Raw genomic sequence first — 20,927 nt, forward strand, 5'->3', positions numbered from 1 at the left:
TGGTTACAAACAGAGAGGGAGGCAAACCATAAGAGACTCTGAAGTACAGAGAACAAATTGAGGGTTGATGGGTCGGGGGGGTCAGGAGGTGGGGAAAATGGGTGATGGGCATTGAGGAGGGCATTTGTTGGGATGAGCACTGGGTGTTGTAGGTAAGCGATGAATCACGGGAATCTATTCCTGAAGCCAAGAGCACAGTGTATACACTGTATGTAGCTTGTTTGACAATAAATTGTATTAGAAAGAAAGAAAGAAAGAAAGAAAGAAAGAAAGAAAGAAAGACTGTCGAGGCTTGGAGTGTGTTGTACTGTAATGTGCATATTAAATGATAGTGGGGAAGGTGTATGTTGATGATGACAGTGGCATTTCTAATGGAAATCATAACTGAATGATGGAATAGTTGCCCCCAATAGCAAAGATACTGGCTCCCTCTCCCAGACAGAGTTGCCATTAATCACAACGAAGAATGGTGCTCCCCATTTCCCTATTTCTTCTTTTGTAGTCTCTACAGGAGATGAATTATTTTTCCCAATTCTATACTGACATCTTTATTTCAAGTGTGCATCTTTACGCTACCAACTCAGTGATGTAGGAGAACCCACGTCCTTTATTTACTTGGGTCACCGCATGAACGTGTTTGGCCAAAAACTAATCAAACTGAAAACTGGTCAGAAAGAGAAAACATCCCCACAAAACTTAAAAACCAAGGCACCCCCAGTTGACAACAGTGGTGACACAAGAGGAAACATGGTAATGGAGGAGGTATTCAAGAACTCTTATGAGAACATAATGAGAATCTAGCAAGTGTGGATGCATACATGGAAGATGTGTCATAGCCATCACGAACTCGACACACAGCAAGAAGTGGTTATAACTCGTTCAGATTAGCTGTCAGCATGGTAAAATTATCTTCTTGGTTCACCAGGGAATTATTCACTTCATGAAATCATTCAGCAGAAGCAATCCGAAAAGAAGAACTTGGATTGTAGTCTTGGCAGAATGCCATGGAAGACCACATTGGATCCTACTCTTGGGCAGAGAGAGAGAGAGAGAGAGAGAACTGGAAGGAGGCAGAGAGCGGAGATCCCAGAGCCCATGACAGCAGCAGAAGCACCAGCAGAACGCATCTGAATCTGGGAGAGGCCCCTTCTCTGACAGAGGATGTGGTTGGTTAATGTTTCCCCAAAAAGCAACATGTCCTGGCAATACAGGGTGTTCCTCTATGGATACACACCTACTTTAGTACTAGCTGTCAGTTACTAAACACAAACTGTTTGCTACATACTCTGCTTTATGTTTATACACAGTAACTCAAAGGTGACACAGTAGTCTTTAAAGTAATTACCACTGTGATTTGAGGATGAGGAAACAAAAGACTCAAAGACGTCAGCAGGGTTTGCTGGAAGGTTCACATATTTAATAACAGGCCATTTGTTCACCCATTCCTATCTGAGCACGCAAAGGGAATCTACTGCTCTGAACTTCATCATGACCATGGCAAAAAAGACAGCACTGGTAACACGAAAGCAGTGGGAACGTCAGTAAAATGAGACGGTCACTGCGGAATTAATAAAAGAGAATGAAGACAATCAAGAAGAAAAGATGTTAAAAACATAAATACTTAGGGAAAATGGAGATATGCTTTTACTTCTAGAGATTTTAAGACAGAATATACCAGAATAGCCTTAAGGAGGCTCCAAACACAAATCGATCTGGGAACTGCAACCACAGATAATCTCAATTATTCAACGAGAAAAAGTGTAAGGTATGAAAGACACCCATGTGGAAGGAAGATTCTCATAAGCTCATAATTTCATTACTTACAAAAGGCAAGAGAGGGACGCCTGTGTAGCTCAGTGGGTTAGGTGTCCGACTTCAGCTCAGGTCATGATCTCACAGTCCGTGAGTTCAAGCCCCACGCCAGGTTCTGTGATGACAGCTCAGAGCCTGGAGCCTGCTTCGGATTCTGTGTCTCCCTCTCTCTCTCTGCCCCTCCCCCACTCACGCTCTGTCTCTATCAAAAAATGAATAAACGTTAAAAAATAAAAATAAAAAGGTAAGGGAAAGGCCTTCATTAGAAGGAGTACTGCAATTTTTAAAAATGTAATAAACACGTTCAAAAATGAACAACGATGCCAGCATCTACATCTAAAAATTAATTGCACGTTAAATATTCACGGAATACACAGCAGCTGTCAGAAACCAATCTAGGTCCCAGGTAGCTGAGAGGTACGACATGATTCCACCTTATAGAACAGATTGGTGACAGACTGGTGGGGAAGCCCCAGGTAACTTTAATTTAACAAGATGAAACCTAGAATTGAAACATAAAACCTAAAAGGGGGCCACATGGCAAGGTCTAGGAGGCAAAAAGATTTCAAAAGCAGATGATATCTGATCTGGCTGGTGAAGGGCAATCAAGAGAGAAAACCTAATGAAGGAGAAAGAGGATTTTTCGGAAAAAGGCAGCTGCAAGAATGAAAACATGCAATCTGGAGAGAAGCCCAGGTCTGTGCCGGGAACCGTGCATGTACACACAGCGGAAGCTGAATATGGGGATATGGCAAATGAGAGGGGTGGAGAACTCTGAGCTCCGCCAAAGGCTGTGAGGAGCCCTTGAAGGGTGAGCCAGTTCTCCTTTCCAGAAGGTCCTGGAAGCAGGGAGACGGCCACGGCCACTACAGCTGCTGAAATGCTGGCTGAGATAAGAGGAGGGACAAATCAGAGGATCACGTGACTGGGGTCTGCAGAAGAAGTGTACAGGGCACGGGATTTTCAAGCCGGGTTTGGAGAAAGAAGAAAGAGGCTCAAAGAAAGCAAAAGGGAACAAAACAAGAGCCTCCAGCTGGGGCGGACTCTGCCATGTTGAGGGATGACTGGAAGACGCTGAAAGGCAGCCCGCTTTGACTCCTCCAACAAGGAGAGAGCTTTTCAAACTGGAAAGGCTAGACTTTATTAGGAAGGAAGTGAAGCCCAGGAGAGGTTAGAGAAGAGGAAGGGCTATCTCTTACTATAAATATCTTTCCTCCTGCAGGCTAGATGAAGTTTTTTAAGTTACTGTAGGGAAATGCGGGAGCAGAGAGAGACAAGTGGCTCTGTTTCCTACCTTCCTGCCCTTGCCTCTTGTGCACTAAGCAGCAAAATCCCGCAGCTCTACCCCAGTTTCCCCTCTGTGCTCACCCCTCCTGCTGCCTGGAGATCCCCTCTGCCGGGCAAGTCACTACTCAACATCTGAGACCTAGCTCAGGTGGCTGGTATCTCTGCAATCTTTCTGATACCAACAGTAGCACTGGCTTACTTTGTCCTCTCCCCCCCCCCCGGGTCCCCTTTGCGGATTCCTATGAGGCACACGCCGTATTTTGTGGCAGATTTTTATTTACATGCTTGTTACACCCTCTCTGACTATCAGCAATGTCAATCATTTGACAAATACTGAAAGAATACCAAGAACCCAGCATTGCGATGGGCGTGGGGGTACTTGACAGGTGCAGTGACTGCCTTTTCAAAGCAGAGAGTCCAGTCGGGAGACATATGTCAAAGAAACAATTGAAGAATTAATTAATGAAATGCAATCATACAAAAGCGCTTCAAAGAAAAAAAACTCCAGGACTCATTAAAGTTCACAGAAAGGTCTTGTTTATTTCTTATATCCCTCAGGGCTTTGCATGATGCGTGGTGTATGTGATGTATCTTAATTGCTCAATAAAGTTGTCAACTGAAGGAATAATGAGTGAATGAGTGAATGAATGAATGAATGAATATGCAGATATTTCCAAAACAGTTAAAACTTTAAGTCTTAAGAAATTATAGAACTGTAAGTTTTCCACCAATCTTTAGCAACGTACTCAAATGGATTTTTGACAAAAAGGTTTATGAGCCCATGGTGTGGGGAGAAAAACAGTTCCCTAGAAACTACAATGGGTGTTATGAACAGCAAGTAATTTCAGGTGAATTACATGGTTGCCCATGCTGAGACTGGACTGATATATGTATCCATTCATTCCTAAATACCTATTTCTGCCTATTAGGTCCTGAGACTTAATAGACAAGGTGCCTACTCTCACGGCACTTACATTCTGGTGCAGGGCTTTGGAGAGGCAAACAACAAACAAGTAAACCAAAACAAACAAACAAGATTCTGTTTTGTGAGAGGAACCACGAAGAAAATAAAGGCACAGCATATAGCCAGGGGATAACAGCTGATACACAGGAAGTAGGGCAGGAGACTTTAGAAGGGCAATTAAAGTGGACTTCTCTGGGGGCACTTGGGTGGCTCAGTCAGTTAAGTGTCTGACTCTTGATTTCTGCTCAGGCTATGATCTCATGGTTCCTGAGACTGAGCCCCACATAGGGCTTTATGCCGACAGAGTGGAGCCTACTTTGGATTCTCTCTCTCTCTCTCTCTCTCTCTCTCTCTCTCTGCCCCTCTCCCACTCATGCACATGTGTTCTCTCCTTCTCTCTCTCTCAAAATAAATAAATAACATTTTAAGAAAAGTGGACTTCTCTGAAGAGGTGGCATCAGAATTGGAATTGCACTGGCTAAAGGAAGTAACTCTGTAAATTCTTGGAAAAGCTGTTCTGTGCCTAGGGAACAGAAAGTGCAAAGGCCCTGTGGTAGAAAAAGCCTGGCATGTTCCAGGAACAGCAAGATGGCCTCTAAGGGCTGGAAGAACTAAAAGGAATTTGAAGAGGTTGGCAAGGAACCTCCAATAAGAAATTCTACTTGCTGGAAAGGAGTCTCAATTTTATTTTAAGTGAAGTATGCAATTCTCTATAATATTTATAAGAATCACTTTGGCTACTGCCTCCCAAATAGGTTTGGGGAGACTGGGGCATAGAGCAGGAACTCCAGCTGGAAGGTGATTTAAATACACTGGGGGAGAAGAGACAGAGGCTGCAGCTCCGCAAGGCAGAAACATGTGGATTCAGGGCACGTTTTGGAGGAGAGAGCTGATGCAGCTACTGTGAACTTAAATAAGTTGCACAGGAGTGCCAGTTATGGGAAAGGAGGACTCAAGACTGCTTTCTGGGCTTTTGCTCTAGCAGGTGAACAAACAGTGGTGCCATTTACTGAGTTTGGGGAGATGTGAACAGGTGTTTGAGGGAATGGTAATCAGGAGTTGTATTTCTGCTCTATTCAATTTAGACTTTCACGAGGACATACCTAGCATATTGCCTATATAATTCTAGAGGTCAGGCCAGGAGATACAGATGTGAAGACGATCAGTGTATCCACAGTGTTTAAATTCATGGGACTCTGTATATTCAGATGGGCTTGGGGTGTAGATGGAAAGAAGTTCTGAGACAGAGCCCTGAGATTGAGCACAGGTAGCTGGTGAGCCAGAAGGGAAAACCAGGTTTTTAAAAGGTAGAAATAGGTAACTGAACCAAATACTACTGAGAGGTTGAGTGAGGTGAGAAAAGGGAAGTGACCACTGGATTTGGTGATGTGGAGTTCTTCACTGGTGGTCTTTGCTGAAGTAGTTTCTGTGGGGTGTTTTGCATTAGATGATAGAGAGATAGAGAGATAGGTATGCAGATAGATAGATAGATAGATAGATAGATAGGTACAGATACAAATAGATACAGATACAGAGACAAACAGATACAGATACAGATACAGATACAGATACAGATACAGATACAGATACAGATACAGATAGACTACACGGAACTGCTTACATGAGTGTGGGGGCCGCCCAGGCAAGTCCGAAATTCATCTGCAGGGCGGGCTGTCAGGAAGGGGAGGACGAAACTCGGGCAGGACCTGAAGCTACACTGTACAGGTAGAATGTCTTCTTCTTCAGGGAAACCTCAGTTCTGATCTTAAAATCTTTCGACCGACTGAATCTGGCCCACCCAGACATCAAGAATACTCTCCTTTCCCCAAAGCCCAGTGACTGCAGATGGTCACCACCTCCCAGCGACTCCTAGGTTAGTGTTTGGTTGGATCCTGGGACCCTGGCTAGCCAAGCAGACACCTGGAACGGAACACCATGTGTGTCCAGACCGCAGAGAATCAGGTGCGGTGTGCTGGGGTGTGAGCGGGTGGAGGTGCTAACCACACACAGACCTTGGAGAGAAGCTGTTCTGTGAAAAGCAAGGGAGAGAAGGAGTAGCTGCTAAGTAGGGCTAGTCAGCTTTTGTTGTATTCCTTTTGATAGCTTATAGAGCAAAGTCTTCTATGTACAGGAATGACCCAGTCAAAGGGAGGATGAGATGTTGTTGAAAGGGAGGACCATCCTCTGATCCAGAGGACACACAGAGACTTGTTTTTAGATAGAAATGAGAGATGAGGGATCGTCTGGGTGGGGCAGTCGTTAAGGAGGCGACTCCTGATTTCAGCACAGGCCATGACCTCGCTGTGTGTGAGATCGAGCCCCACTTCGGGCTCTGCACTGACAGAGCAGAGACTGCTTGGACTCTCTCCCCCACCCCCACATCTCTTTCTCTCCCTCAAAATAAATAAATGTTAAAAAAAAAAAAAAAAGAAGTGAGAGGTGAATTCTTTTTTTTCCCCAAGGGAAAGCAAAAAAGCACCAGGACCAATGATTGGAAAGGACCGAGTGTTCAGCAGCTCCCCAAGGTGGCTAACATCCCATCACTCACAATAGGTACCCAAAGATAAGTTATCCCTTGAGGGAATGCACTGAGTAGACATGGAGCCTACCTGGAGGGCAGACCCCGTAGGACTGGTCTTCCTCCAAATCAGGGACTGTGAGCCTGGTCAAGAATTGGGCTTTAGCAGATCTGCGGGTCTCCTAATATTATAGAAAAATCTGCTTATGAAAAAATGTCACTGTGGGTGCTCTTCTTAAGGGGATGTCCCTTGCTGCCATCAGAGTCTCAAAGGGGTCTGGCACTGGAAAAAGATGAATGTATCCCTCCAAGGTCTCTTTCAACCCTCCAGTCTGCTCTTCAACTTGATGCGAGGAGTCTTTCTGTGTATGCATGCAGAACGATGTACATGAACAGCAAAGGAAAGCTGACTGGCTGACAGAAAACAATGAGGACATGGTAAACAGTAATGGGATTGTTACCCCAAAATAGATGGCTGAAGTCATAACATAGGTAACCTCTTTACTTCAGCATGAAAGTGTCACCTTTTACTTAAAAATAAACCTCCGACTCTCTCTCTCTCTCTCTCAAAATATATAAATAAATAAACTTAACAAAAAATTACTTTAAAAAAAAAGTTTTCTTTAAAAAAAAAAAAAGGGCATCTGGGTGGCTCAGTTGGTTAAGCGTCCAACTCTTGGTTTCAGCTCGGGCCATGATCTCATGGTTCGTGAGTTCAAGCCCCACATCAGGCTCTGCACTGATGGTCCGGAGCCTGGTTGGGATTCTCTCTCTCTTCCTCTCTCTCTCTGCCTCCACCCCTCATTCTCTCTCTCAATAAATAAATAAATAAATAAATAAATAAATAAATAAATGTAACAAAAAATTACTTAAAAAAAGTTTTAAAATTAAACCTCCAAGTAGCGACACCTGTTATCAAGAGAAGAGGCAACAAGGGAATCCGGGCATGCCAGAGAACCTGGGATTGGAAGCATGTGCCCTTATGGACATTCTGTGCTGTGTTATGCAAGGGCTGAAGTGGAATGCAGTGTCTCCCTAGCCTAATGGTGTGCTGTTGATGTATCTGTTGTATAACATACTCTTTCTGGAAATGCTTGTTCAAGATAAAGACAGCCATTTCACAAGTAAATCCCCTCTGTGAAGAAATTTATTTTTACTAGATGTTCTTATGTCCATCGCTTCCCTAGGGAGCTTGTTAATACTCAGCTTTCCAGGTCCCTACGCCCAGAATCATAATCCAGTATGTACAGGACTTGGCTAGGCAAATGCATTTTTAAGGACCGCTCCAGATGATTCTGATACAGGCATTCAGTTGGCCATATTACAAAAAAACGGTACAAGCACATAACCCAATAGGCACTCTTATAACCAAAACCAGGATCTGTTGAACCATGTTAGTGGTAGCAATCACATGCGTTCATACATTAGGGGTCACTGGGTTTTAGTATATAAGCAGGAGATGTCACTGCTAAGGTAGAAAACTAATTTACGATGGCCTACTTTTAGTTTTAAATATAAAACTTGCAGAGGAGAATTATAGGAATGATTACATTTCCTGCGTAATTCTGACTGTATTCCAGAGCGATTGCCGGTTCTACCCGTGGTTACCATATTCCTTATTTGCCAGCCACTTTTCCGTTCAAGAACAACTCACAGATGAATATTTGGCTAGCATAACTCCAGGCAAGAAGCACTCCCTGGATTACATCAGATTGGAATGCTCTTTTTCCTCCCCTTCTAGAACAAGTGAAGAGGGGGAACCTTTTTTCTTCATGGTGCTGAAGGAGGGGCGAATTTATCATACCTGTAATACCTCACTTCTGGGAAAGAATGGAGCCCAAATTCCTCTTCTACTTCAAGGACAAATGATGCTCACATTTCAAGAGCTCTTCACTTTGAACTCTGGGCTGTTGTTAAGCTCTTATCACGTTATCACTACCAAGCTGCTTCATCCCTAGACAGAAGAAGAGTTTTTCTAGCTCTGGGTTGAATTTTACATTTTCAAATGTGCAGAAGTTATTAAAGGCTTGAAAGAGTTTTGAAACAACCTGAGATTGCCATCACAATGTAGATAAGCTGGTAACCCTTGGGGGGGGCGGGGGCGGCGCTCACAACACATCAGTGTTGAGGGTGCGTGTCTACACTTACTATAGGAGCATCCGTAGACCTCCACCCTCATGCCAATCTTTCCACTTGGATTCCATTCCAGGGGCACGAAGCGAATGAAGCGGGCTCTCACTGAGTGCAGTAACTTATGGTGCATCACGCTGTCAGCATTCATGTTTCCTGCAAAGGTCTGCGGAGAGAAAAGGAGGCCCCGTGAGATTTGTGACACCATTGCGTCTCCTTCCCATGCCGAGCTCAAAGCACCTCACTGCAAATTCACATATGTTACTCCACTGAGTCTTTCCAAGAAAATCCTCAATTTCACAGATATGTCAAATAGAAACCGACTCCTGTGAAAATTCTTCATTATGTTCCTTTTTTTTCAGAAATGCTATCCATTATTCTTTGAGGAACTCTCTCCCCCAAGGTTAGACATGACACCTGAAAGCTTCACAAAGTAAATAATACCATGACGTTCCAATATTTCTAATGCTCATAGTCCCTCCCTGTGGTAGAGGAGATAAGTGGCCATCTCCTCTTAGAAGGAAAAGGCTTTCATTGAAGTAACTGTTACCATCAGTTGAGGCCCGTCACTATGCTAAGCACTTTCTATTATGATTATTACCATTTCACAGATTAAAAAAAAATACCTGAAGCGTAATGAGAAAAAGGGTGAAGAAAAAAGAAATCTTCACATCATCCAATCGGTTAGGAATTGGTCTGAGATTCAATTCCATGGTCGTCCTATTCCAAAGCTTGTGGTTTTTCTACAGCCCCACACTCTTCAGCTATCGCCATGTCAATCGTTACTGGAGGGAGAAGGGGGGTTCTGACTCTTAGGACTCTTAGGTAACTCATTTTCTCAGGAAGTTGAAGCAAAGGAGCACATAGTTTGGGAACTATTGGGCACACCAGAATTATGTCCTCTAGTCTTCATTTGGATGAGGGGTTTCTGGAGTAAAAATTTTTCTGGAGATGGAATCCAAAGTCTCACACCTCATCTCTTTTCCCCATTGGGGTAGAATATACATAACATAAACGTCCCACTGAAACCATTTTAAAATGTATATTTTAGTGGCATTAAATACTTTCACACCATTGTGCAACCCTCACCACTAGCCATCCAGACAACTTTCTCATCACCCCAAGGTTCCCTAATCCTTAAGACAGTATGTCATCTAGCACACGGATTTGCTTGCTTCATTAAAAATTGTCATTTGCCTTCTTTTCTGATTCAAGTATTTGTAGATAAAGCATACTTGCTAATGTCCCATCAATGTCAATAAAAGGGAGATCCGCTAGTTCGTCAAGTGGCCAAAATGAACACCAAGTAAAGTATCTTATGTAAACAATGGAATTGAATCCATTTTCAAAGATCCAGTCTGAACCTTGTCTGTATGTATCCTCACCACAGCTGTGAACACTCAGACATTCTGCAACACACAATACACCCAGGGGCTACTAACTCTGACATAAGCAATTGATAGCGTCACTATTACGCAGCACAAAGTGGCTTACTGAAGAATGAATACATTCACTTCCTAATTTGCAGCTACACCTGCAACAAAATTCTCATGTAACGGAATGACTTAGTGGAGAGGAATTCCTCAAGATTCAAATCCAACATCCAGGCCACGGATTTAGGCAAGGTTGTACCATTTTTTCTTCATGCAAATAAGAATGACTCTACTTGGCAGGCTGGCTCTTCCACACGTCCTGCTCCCAGCTTTACAACTGGTACAGGTATAAACCTTCTTCAGTCCCTTGTTCACTTAGAAAGGATCTTTCCCAGGGCACCCGGGTGGCTCAGTCAGTTAAGCATCCGACTTCAGCTCAGGTCATGATCTCACAGTTTGTGGGTTAGAGCCCTGTGTAGGGCTCTGTGCTGACAACTCAGAGCCTGGAGCCTGCTTCTCCCTAGAGAATCTCCCTAGAGATTCTGTGTCTCCCTCTCTCTCTGCCCCCCCCCCCACTCACGCTCTGTCTCCCTCTGTCTCAAAAATAAATAAACATTAAAAAAAAGAAAGGAATTTTCCCTATAGAGTTTAGAGTTTTTGGTTTCCATTTTTAATATGTTTTTGTCCATACTTCTTTGATATATATGTTCATACATGTTGTATATCTTGGGGAGAGGTACTGGTGGTTTCTGATTGTCCTGGATAGAATTAAGGTATTTCATGGTTTTCTACAACCTAACTGGGGAGTTTCCATTCAGTAATCTGGACTCCCTCTTACTCATGGATGCTACAACCCACCTCCCAGGCACATAAAGGCCCTGGGTCTATAGTATCTCTATCTAACCCAAACTTTCAGTAAAATCTTTCTTACACTGAGGACAATGGGGTGCCCCCTCCAGAGTTCTATGTAATATATAGACCAAATATATCTTAAGCTAACGTTTAAATCCTGGTTTTATAATTCTAGATATAAGATTTATTTTGTGAACCTGGAATCCTTTATAGGATCCCTTAACTCATGTACTAAGTGCTCTGATGACGGAATCTTGGATTCTCATCAAAAAGGGCACATCTTGGAAAGATTGTGTAACATTAGGCAAGCGACTTAATCTTTCTGAGTCTCTCTGTCATGATCTGAACATCTCACGGTCCCAGAGCTATATAATTTGTAGTTTCATAGCCTCATAGGCTCATGTCAGAGGAGACCCAAGGTCTCAAAGTTTGAGATCTCAAAGTATGCAGTGCATGGTCCCAGGACCCTCTTGGAGCTAAGAGGCTAACATTAACTTGGGAATACTTAAAGCTGGAGGCAGACTGAGTCTAAAGGAAGCTTCAGCCAAATTCTCACCAAGTTCACTAGTTCAACTTCTGACAAGATCAAAAGTAATCATCATATAGCAATGCAGGAAGTTGCAGGCTAGAAAGAAAAGCAAACAAATGTCTCCTTCCTCTTCCAGTGCTTGAATTCCAAGGCCCTATTAGATTCATTAAAGCTATCACTCACCCCAAGTCAGCTCAACTGCTAAAGATACCTGGACAGCATTAAGGGTGACAGCTGACTTTTCATGAGAAATGTTAGAGACCAACTAATGCTGAAAGTAGGATACCATTAACCTAGCATTCTTTTGTTTTAAGTTTATTTATTTTGAGAGAGTAAAGAGAGCAGAGACAGAGGGAGAGAGAGAATCCAAAGTAGGCTCCACACTGTTAGTGCAGAACCCAATGCTGGGCTCAAACTCACGAACTGTAAGACCAAGACCTGAGCCAAAATCAAAAGTTGAACACTTAAGCCACCCAGGTGCCCCTCAACTTAACATTCTATACCCAGCAAAAATAGCTTCCAGCTCTGAAGAAAAAAATAAACATAGTTTCATTTAAACAAAAGCTGAGATAATTTATTACCAATAGACCTCCACTGCTAAGAATTGCTACATAAGTAATTCTATCTAAAGAAATTGATACAAGATAGAATTTTCTCTTTTTTTAATTAATTTGTTTATTTTTGAGAGAAAGAGAGAGAACACGCACATGCAAGTGCTTGAGTAGGGGAGAGGCAGAGAGAAGGAAAGAGAGAATCCCAAGCAGGCTCCATGCTACACGGTCAGTGTGGAGCCCAATGCAGGGCTCAAACTCATGAATTGTGATATCATGACCAGATGTGAAATCAAGAGTTAGACGCTTAACCAACTGAACCAACCAGGTGCCCCAAAGACAGAATTTTCAATGTGCAGGAAGGAATTAAGGATACTCAAAGGGTTAAATGTGTGGGTAAGAATAAAAGACTAGATTTCGGGGCTCCTGGGTGGCTCGGTCGGTTAAGCGACCGACTTCGGCTCAGGTCATGATCTCACGGTCCGTGAGTTCGAGCCCCGAGTCGGGCTCTGTGCTGACAGCTCAGAGCCTGGAGCCTGTTTCAGATTCTGTGTCTCCCTCTCTCTCTGCCCCTCCCCTGTTCATGCTCTGTCTCTCTCTGTCTCAAAAATAAATAAATGTTAAAAAAAAAAAAATTAAAAAAAAAAAAGACTAGATTTCTTTCTTTTCCTAAAAATTGTAAAGTCAATTCACACTTTAGAGGAAAACTAAAAACACATTGTGAGATTTATAACATATATAGAAGAAAACATATGTCAACAAAGCTGCATAGAACGGGATACAGGATAAATAGAATTACACTAGTTCAAGGCTTCACATTGTATACAAAGTGATATATTAGCAATTTTATATAAATTACAAGTTAAAGATGCAAAAAAATAACCAAAAAGGTATAACCACAAAGCCAATAAAAGAGAAAGGATGGAATAACATAATAATAATAATAATAATAATAATAATAATAATAATAATATAAGAACAACAAACCTGATCCCAGTTTAACACAAAATAAGATAGGAAATGAGAAACAAAGGAATAAATCACAGACAAGAAAAAAAAAAAAAAAGTAAACTTAAACTTTACCAAACTGGTGATTACATTAAAAGAAAAATGATTAAAACTCCAGTGAAAAGTTAGAAATTGTCAGGCTGATGGAATAAGTGTGTGTGAGGGAGAAGCCAGTAAGGATGTAGAATATTCAAACAGTGAAACTGGCCTAATTAATGTTCACAGAACATGGAACAATGACAGGTTAAATACATTGTTTTCAAGTGCACACATAGGACATTCACTAAGAGGGACCCTATCATATATGGTAAAAAAAATCATATGGCTTGTTTTCTGACCACAATTAAGCTGTCATAATAATAACTTATTTAGGAAACCCTCAAATGTTTGGAAGTTATTCAACACACTTCTAAATGACTCATAGGTCAAAGAAGAAATCAAAATGGAATTTAGAAAATAGTTCTAATTGAATGATGATAAGAACACTGTATCAACATTTCTGGAACATAGCCAAAGCAGCCCTTAGAAGAAAATGGATGGTTACAAATGCCTTTTTTTTTACATGAGAAGGAAGAAGTAAAGTTAAAAATCTATATTTCCATCCCAAGAAGATAAAAAACTAGTAAATCTGAACTCAGAATGTTATACTCAGCAATAAAAAATAACCAACAACACCTGCTCCAATACGTGTGTTGGGCAAAAGTAGCTAGCCATCAGGAGTGCATACTACACAATTCTATGTATACGAAGTTCTAGAAGGGGCAGAACTAAGCTCTGAGGATGGAAATCACATCAGCAATTTTCTCGATGATGGGAGACAGAAAATGACCACAAAGAATATCCATCAATTCATCTGAACATAACGTCCACACAAGGTAGAAAATCTGCATGATCTTCATTTTAAAGATGAGACAACTTGATTTTGGAGAGCCTAAATTGAATCGTAAATTATAAATCAAGCAATTACCAAATTGAGACTGGATTATAGAGACTCTGATTAAAGTCCGGTGGCCCTCTGATTGCATTCTCATTATTGCCCATATACATCGGGTTTCTGAAACCAAATCATGGCTGTGGCACAATAAGAACAACCAGGTTTGAGGGTCTGCTCCACGCCAGGCACTTGCTAGGCCCTCCGTATAATTTTAGTTCACTCTACCTCAAGAAGGTTTAGCCAGCTTCCTCACTAAAGGAGCCTCCCTCCGCTCCCCCGCACACGTACATTTCAACTTTCCAAAGTTGTGCCACATCTTACAATTGTGCTGCCAGTCGACAAGGGATTCCCCACCTCACTGGCAGACTTTGGGAATCAGGTCAATTCGGGGCAACGGTATCCATACTGTTTCTCACAAGTTTGTTTGGTTCTCACCCCACATCAACTAACAGTATACTGAATCTGGGCACAGGCCTTTTACCGTTGACGTGGGATAAGTGGCATTATTTTATTATAAAATATCATGCATATTGTTCTTTTAAAAAATGTTTATTTATTTATTTTTAGAGAGAAAGAGAGAGGGGAGGAGGGACAGAGAAAGAAGGAGAGAGAATCTCAAGCAAGTTTCACACTGTCAGCACAGACCCCACGGTCGGGTTCCATCTCATGAACCATGAGATCATGACCTGAGCCAAAATCAAGAGTCAGGTGCTGAACCTACTGACTCAAGAGTCAGAGCCACCCAGGAACCCCTCATGCATATGGTTCTTGAGGCTGTTCATTGATTTGGTCCCTACATAAGAACATAGTGCATAAGCTCATCTTTCTTCTTCCATATCATCCCCCATAGTTCAAGAAGTGTAACGACCACAGAAGGTGAGTTCATGTGCGCTCATAAGAGAAAACAACTACCTAGAAGGGGGCTCACAGGAGGAGCACGTAGGAGAACACACAAGAAAACGAGAGTTTCAGAGTCAGCATTCAGCTCCTTCCCCTTACACATTCATTCCTTGTCACTACACAACATTTTGGCTTATGAAAGGAAGACCCTTTGCTCATGATGAAAGTGCTGATACTCTTTTTATTCTTTACTAGGCAGCTAATGGAGTAGGCACAAACTATGAGGCTAAGACGGGATGGTCACTGGCACTTACCCATGGAGAGTGAACGGGTCTGGGCTCGCTGCTACCCAAGCAACTCACTTGGCTGTAACAAATACATCACATTGTGCCAAACCCACTGATGGCTCTGACTGGCAGGGAGACTGCAAGCATCCAGGTACCGCGGGGAAGATGTCATTAATTTGCCTAACTGCAGTGTGGGCAATAAATAACAGGTGCAGCAACCAAATTCTGCCTCCGTAACCTTGACAGGGAATATCAGGAATTCTCAGGGAGACCTATTTCAAGTCTGGTGCTCTGCCAAACTCCATGCTGCCTAAGGGTCTGTTTTAAAAGAAGCAGTAGAGTGGGAGAGAAAGGATATGAGCTGTGAGTGCTAATCCTAACCACCTTGCTGATTCGCTCTGTCGTCCCTTGCAAAGCGCAAGGACTGTAGTTCCTTTGGGGATATGGGCTGTATCTTATTTTAAACCAGAATGTCTAGTGCACGGAACGTGGTATTTCTTCAAGGTATGTTGAAATGGCATTCGGCAACCCAAACCAAATCTGTGCACTGTAGTTATTTCAAAATCAGTGAATTTCAAACAGCATCTTAACTTCGCTCACACTGGTATTAGTAAGTTGCTGAATCACTAAGTGAATGAATAAGCAAAGGAACACAACTTTTCTGACTCTTGGTTTTCTCACCAGGAGAACCGTGCAAATAAAATCTCCAAGGCAGTGGCGAAACTTACATTAAATACTACATGCAAATGACATTGCACATAATAGATTCTCACAAACCACACAATACTCTCACAGAGAGACAGAAAGACAGAAATTCCAATAGCTAGCTCCTGTGTAAAAATATCTTTGTGTGAGAGCATATTCTGAAGCAGTGACTTACTAATACCCTCAAGCCCCATGCAAGGCATTTGTCAATCATACTTACATTTTCTGAATGACATTCAAAGGGTTCTCCCAGAAAAACAGTACAAACTAAAGCTAAGGAAGGACTAGCAGCCCAGAGCTAATTAGAAATACATTTTTTTTCTTATTTAATAAGATACATTTAATAAGGCAGAGGGTAATTAACATGCAAACTGCGGAGTTAAAACTAAAATTGATACACCCATTCAGGCTTTGAAGTTCCAAACTGTTCTGCAGGTGTATGTGCTGAAATGGGTTTCAGACAGGCACATATACAAAAGAAAATGAGAGGTAAGTGTTAGGAACTAGACACTATTGGTGGGAGACAGGAATTCTGTTTCTTACCATTTATTTGCTGTTTTTATATATTGTTTTTTATTTGAGTATAATTGATACCCAGCATCACATTAGTTTCAGGTGTACAACATAGTGATCTGACAAGTTCATAAGTTATGGCACGTTCACCCCAAGTGTAGCTACCACCTGTCACCATACCTCACTATTACAGTATCATTGACCATATTCCTTAAGTGACAAATTTTAGGGGTATAAAAAGGAGAATTAGACTACTGAATTCTTTTTTTATTCTACTCCTGTTTGTAGGAAAAGTGTCCATTGCACCATTATATCCTTATAAGAGCAGATGTGGTATATCTACTTGCAATTTCATAAGAGCAATTATTTAATTGGGCTAGAAAGCCACCCTGAATTTGATAACTGCATAAGAACAACTCCACCTCTGTCACTTGATCCTGATAGTTGGCAAAGAGGAAAACCAATCCATGGCACTGTCCTCCTTTGCCAGTACAGTCTCCAGAGTAGGAGAACAGTTCAAGGATTGAGGGCAATAGTAGAGGAAAACTGTCACTCCCACTTGACCTTGATCACAAGTGGAGTAGGGTTCTCAGGTCAAGCCCTGCTAGTAACCATCACGCACTCATGTTCTGTTCCCTTCTCTTAGGAATGACATGTTCTTATTTTTTTCCAGTTCGTGACTGTATCACTGAAGAGATATTTGCTTCCTCCTCTGTTTCTGGAAGTAGAAGTGCCCTCCAGCTTGAGGTATGAGTGCTTCCTCATTCCCACCCCAGCCCTGACACAACCTTTGTCTGACATGTGCTCTCATGCAGTCAATGGCCAATTGTCATTTCGCTCCTAGTCTCCCTGTCCTGATCTTAACTGTCAGTCATCTGCTTGAAAGGATGGTTACTGTGGTTATTGTGTGGCCAGTTGAGAAAATGGAATCCTATGTGAAGTCATAATACTGACCACTTTATTATTTTTTTATTAATTTATTTATTTTTGAGAGAGACAGACAGACAGAGTGCAAGCTGGGAGGGGCAGAGAGAGAGGGAGGCACAGAATCTGAGGCAGGCTCCAGGCTCTGAGCTGTCAGCACAGAGCCTGATGCAGGGCTTGAACCTATGAACTGTGAGATCATGACCTGAGCTGAAGTCGGACGTTTAACTGACTGAGCCACCCAGGCGCTCTTTGATCACTTTAGCATTAAATTACCCATATTAAAGTTATTTGCATGCAAATCTCATCAGGTATAAAGTCTCCAAACAAACTTAACCCATCACATGCATTCTGGCTTATTCCAGAGTAAGCCAGAGATCGTGAGGGAAATAGTGAGACTTGCCAGCAGAAGTTAGTAACTTACAAAGATTAAAGGCCTTCAATTAAATGCCTCTCCCACTGGAGGCACCAGTGCCCTCAGAAACCAGTACCCATCCCTAGGCAGAAAAACTGGCTTCTCATAGATACAGCAGACCATGACCATGGCATCTGGATATCTACCTCCACTTTCTCCTTCAAAAAGTGATTAATTCTATATCCATTTCCTCATCTTCTCCCTAGTCTGATGAACCAGTGTGTTCCTCTGTAATCTACTTGAATTAAAACAATCCCATCAATATCTCAAGTACAAAGAGAATTAATTCATTGAATGTCAACAGTTACAAGCGCTAGGAGAGGGCATTGCTAAAGTTATGTTAAAGTAGAAGTTGAAGGAAGGGCTCTCAAATTGCCACTGGCCTCTGCCCATTTACAGCTTTAACAAATCATCATTGATTTAAAGGAAGTTTCCAAATTAAGTTGCTCAAAACTCTCCCTAGACCAATAGGAACCTTATGCATACAATTAGGCTATTAGCATCGTTGTGACAATTATTGATCTAGGTCACATTTTACTAGAAAATAAAGTAAGATCAACTAATAATGTGGAAATAAGATATATTAACCCACAGCTAAATAATAGAAATGTGGTATTTTGTCTACCAGAGTGGATGATCCAGAACCCTAATTATTCTTGAGGACACTATGCATGTACAGATAAATATTTGTTTAAAAATATGTATTTATATGAGACACCAAATTCCTCCATTGTCATTGCTATGTTTGTTCAGAGGTTCCGATTTTTGTGTGACTTCTGCTGCGTTAAGTATAATGGGTAATAAAGTGATTGTTGACAACACTGTCATATATTTACGTTTCCATCTCTTGTGCTAAGAGCTATAACACCATCATGTATGGCAGCTTGACCATATGGTGCACAACTGGAGAAGACTGAAACACCCACTTAGCAAAATCAGACTTTTCAGACTCCACTAAAGCAAAAAGAAACAATTCCTTTGCCCTCTTCTGATTTCTGGAAAAGAAAGACAAAGCTTTCTGAACTTCCTGGTTCATGAAATGGAGAACTGAGCATGGGGGTTGCCAGGAGGGCCTGGTCTTCTATTACAGGATCCAGACAGAAGAGACCCTACAGTAAGGACCTGGTCCAGAGCTAGAAAGAGACTACCTGATACATCCAGGGTAAAGTCATGGGGCAAAGGGAATAATGAATACCAAGATGGAAAGACTGTTGAGCTTTTCTGCCCATTTATGTGCACTGCAGTCTTTTGTAGGGGCTCTTGCCAACTCCTTTTCCCTTCCCAGTACAACCAACCCTCCTATCTTGCTTTATTTTCCTTCCTAAACTCATCTTGCTTTACTTCTTTGTCTCTCTCCTTGCACTGTGAGCTCCAAGAGAGCAGGGACTTCTGGAATCACAGGTGAGGCCCAGAAAGATTTGCTGAATAAAGGAACGATACACATTTTTCCCCCTAAATTGTTCCATTATGGAACCCTGCTCTTTTTTCCATGGAACATCTTAAAAGAATGTTGCACTATAGAAATATGCACAAAGCATCACCCTGAGAGAATTTCATGTTCATACCTTTTGGTGGACAAACCAAAGATAGAAGTTTTAAGACATTTTCTCAAGGAAGGACAATTAGTTGAAGGGAGAATTGAAGCAATATTACGTATAGGAGTTCCTTCTACCATTACGGCTGACTTTCATGCTCTTAATTCCTTGACTAGAGCATTTCAGAGAAGCAAATAGAGAGGGAAGTTTCAATCTGTATAGTTAAGAAAGCCTAAGCTATCCAGCCTATCAAAAACTACCCGAGGGAGAAGTATCACAAGGAGAGAATGGGCAACATACATTGTCAAAATTTCTTCCTTCATTCTATTCTGTGCCTGTGATGGTTCAATTGTTCGCCTCACAAACTATATGAAGACTGTGGATGTGGTTCCCACTGTCCTTTACATTTAACTGGCCAGAGAACAGGCTAGGTCCTACGAGGGCCAAGTGAGGACTAAAGGGTTCTAGGATGTTCTTACCATTATTTCCTCCACAGTGCTTTACGGGCTCACTTCCAAATAGCAATGTCTATACCAGCTGATAAGCCCCAATTCACCTGTCATGTAGCTGATTTTCTCCTAAAGATAATTTAACCTTGCTGAATAGAAACCTTTGAGGAGACAGCAGATTTCTCTGGAAATAGGAGCATGGAAGCAGTCAACACGTCTTTTTTTTTTTTTTCCTTCATTCGTTTTCCTGAGATTTGGATTTCAAACCAGCACTCTGAAGAGAAGGTGTTAGCTCATTGTCAGCCTTTGGCAAAACCATATAATAGGCCAAGTTTATCATGATCTACTTCTCTTATCCTTTCCTCCTTTGTTCCATTTCTGCTCTTAGCTGACTTTTAGCTATTTTCTGTCAAATTTTTAGTAGCTCAAGCAATGACTCTAGGAAACATCAGAATTTCCTTTTTTTTTTTTTTTCAGTTTTATTGGGAAATAATTGACATGCATCAATGTATAAGTTTAAGGTGTACAGAATGGTGTTTTGATTTACATAGATTGTGAAATGATTCCCACAATAGGTTTCGTTAATATTCATCATATTGCATATAAATGCAATAAAAAGAAAAGGAAATGAATTCTCCTTATGATGTAAACTCTTAGGGTTCACTCTCAACAACTTTCCTATAACATCACGTAGCTGTGTTAGCTACGGGCATCATTATGTTGTAGATGACATCCCTAGTAGTCATTTACCTGATAACTGGACATTTGTAGCTTCTGACCACTTTCCTTCAGTCCCTTTCCCCCACACCTTCTTTCTTCATTCATTTCCCAATGGACCCTCAGGTTGTTTCCATGTTTTGGCTAATTGTACATAATGCTGGGCGTTAGCTCAATTGTCATGAGGGTGCAGATATCTTTGTTTATATCAGCGTTTTCATTTCCTTTGGATATATTCCAAGAGTGGGACTGATGGACCATACGATGATTCTATTTCTAATCATTTGATGGTCCTCCATACTGTTTTCCATCATGGATGCACCAATTTACAATCCCACCAACAGCACACCAGGATTCCCTTTTCTCCCCACCCTCACCACCACTAGTTACCTCTTGTCCTTTCAATGATGGACATTCTAACAGGTGTGAGGTGACATCTCGCTGTGGTTGACAGTTTTAAAAGGGACCCTTGAAGTACAATGAAGGAGGAAGAAAGGAAGAAAAACTTGCATGCAAAAATATTTCATTTCTGCTGACAGTATGGCTGGTAACTTGAAATAAAATACCTGGATATTTGCTGCAAC

General features: G+C 41.7%; 1 protein-coding gene across 3 annotated transcripts in view; it reads right to left on the bottom strand.

Moving 5' to 3' along the window:
* The window catches only part of CNTNAP5 (contactin associated protein family member 5), an 811,538-nt gene that overhangs the window by 449,402 nt on the left and 341,209 nt on the right, over positions 1 to 20,927 (bottom strand). For all 3 annotated transcript variants that reach the window (XM_086718348.1, XM_086718347.1, XM_086718349.1), the window contains one exon: positions 8,730 to 8,877. In XM_086718348.1, the coding sequence (XP_086574474.1) occupies positions 8,730 to 8,877 (148 nt within the window). The remainder of the gene's footprint in view (positions 1 to 8,729; positions 8,878 to 20,927) is intronic.

Source organism: Puma concolor, chromosome C1, assembly GCF_028749965.1.
Source record: "Puma concolor isolate L17-30 chromosome C1, mPumCon1.1.hap2, whole genome shotgun sequence".
NCBI classification, from domain to species: Eukaryota; Metazoa; Chordata; class Mammalia; order Carnivora; family Felidae; genus Puma; species Puma concolor.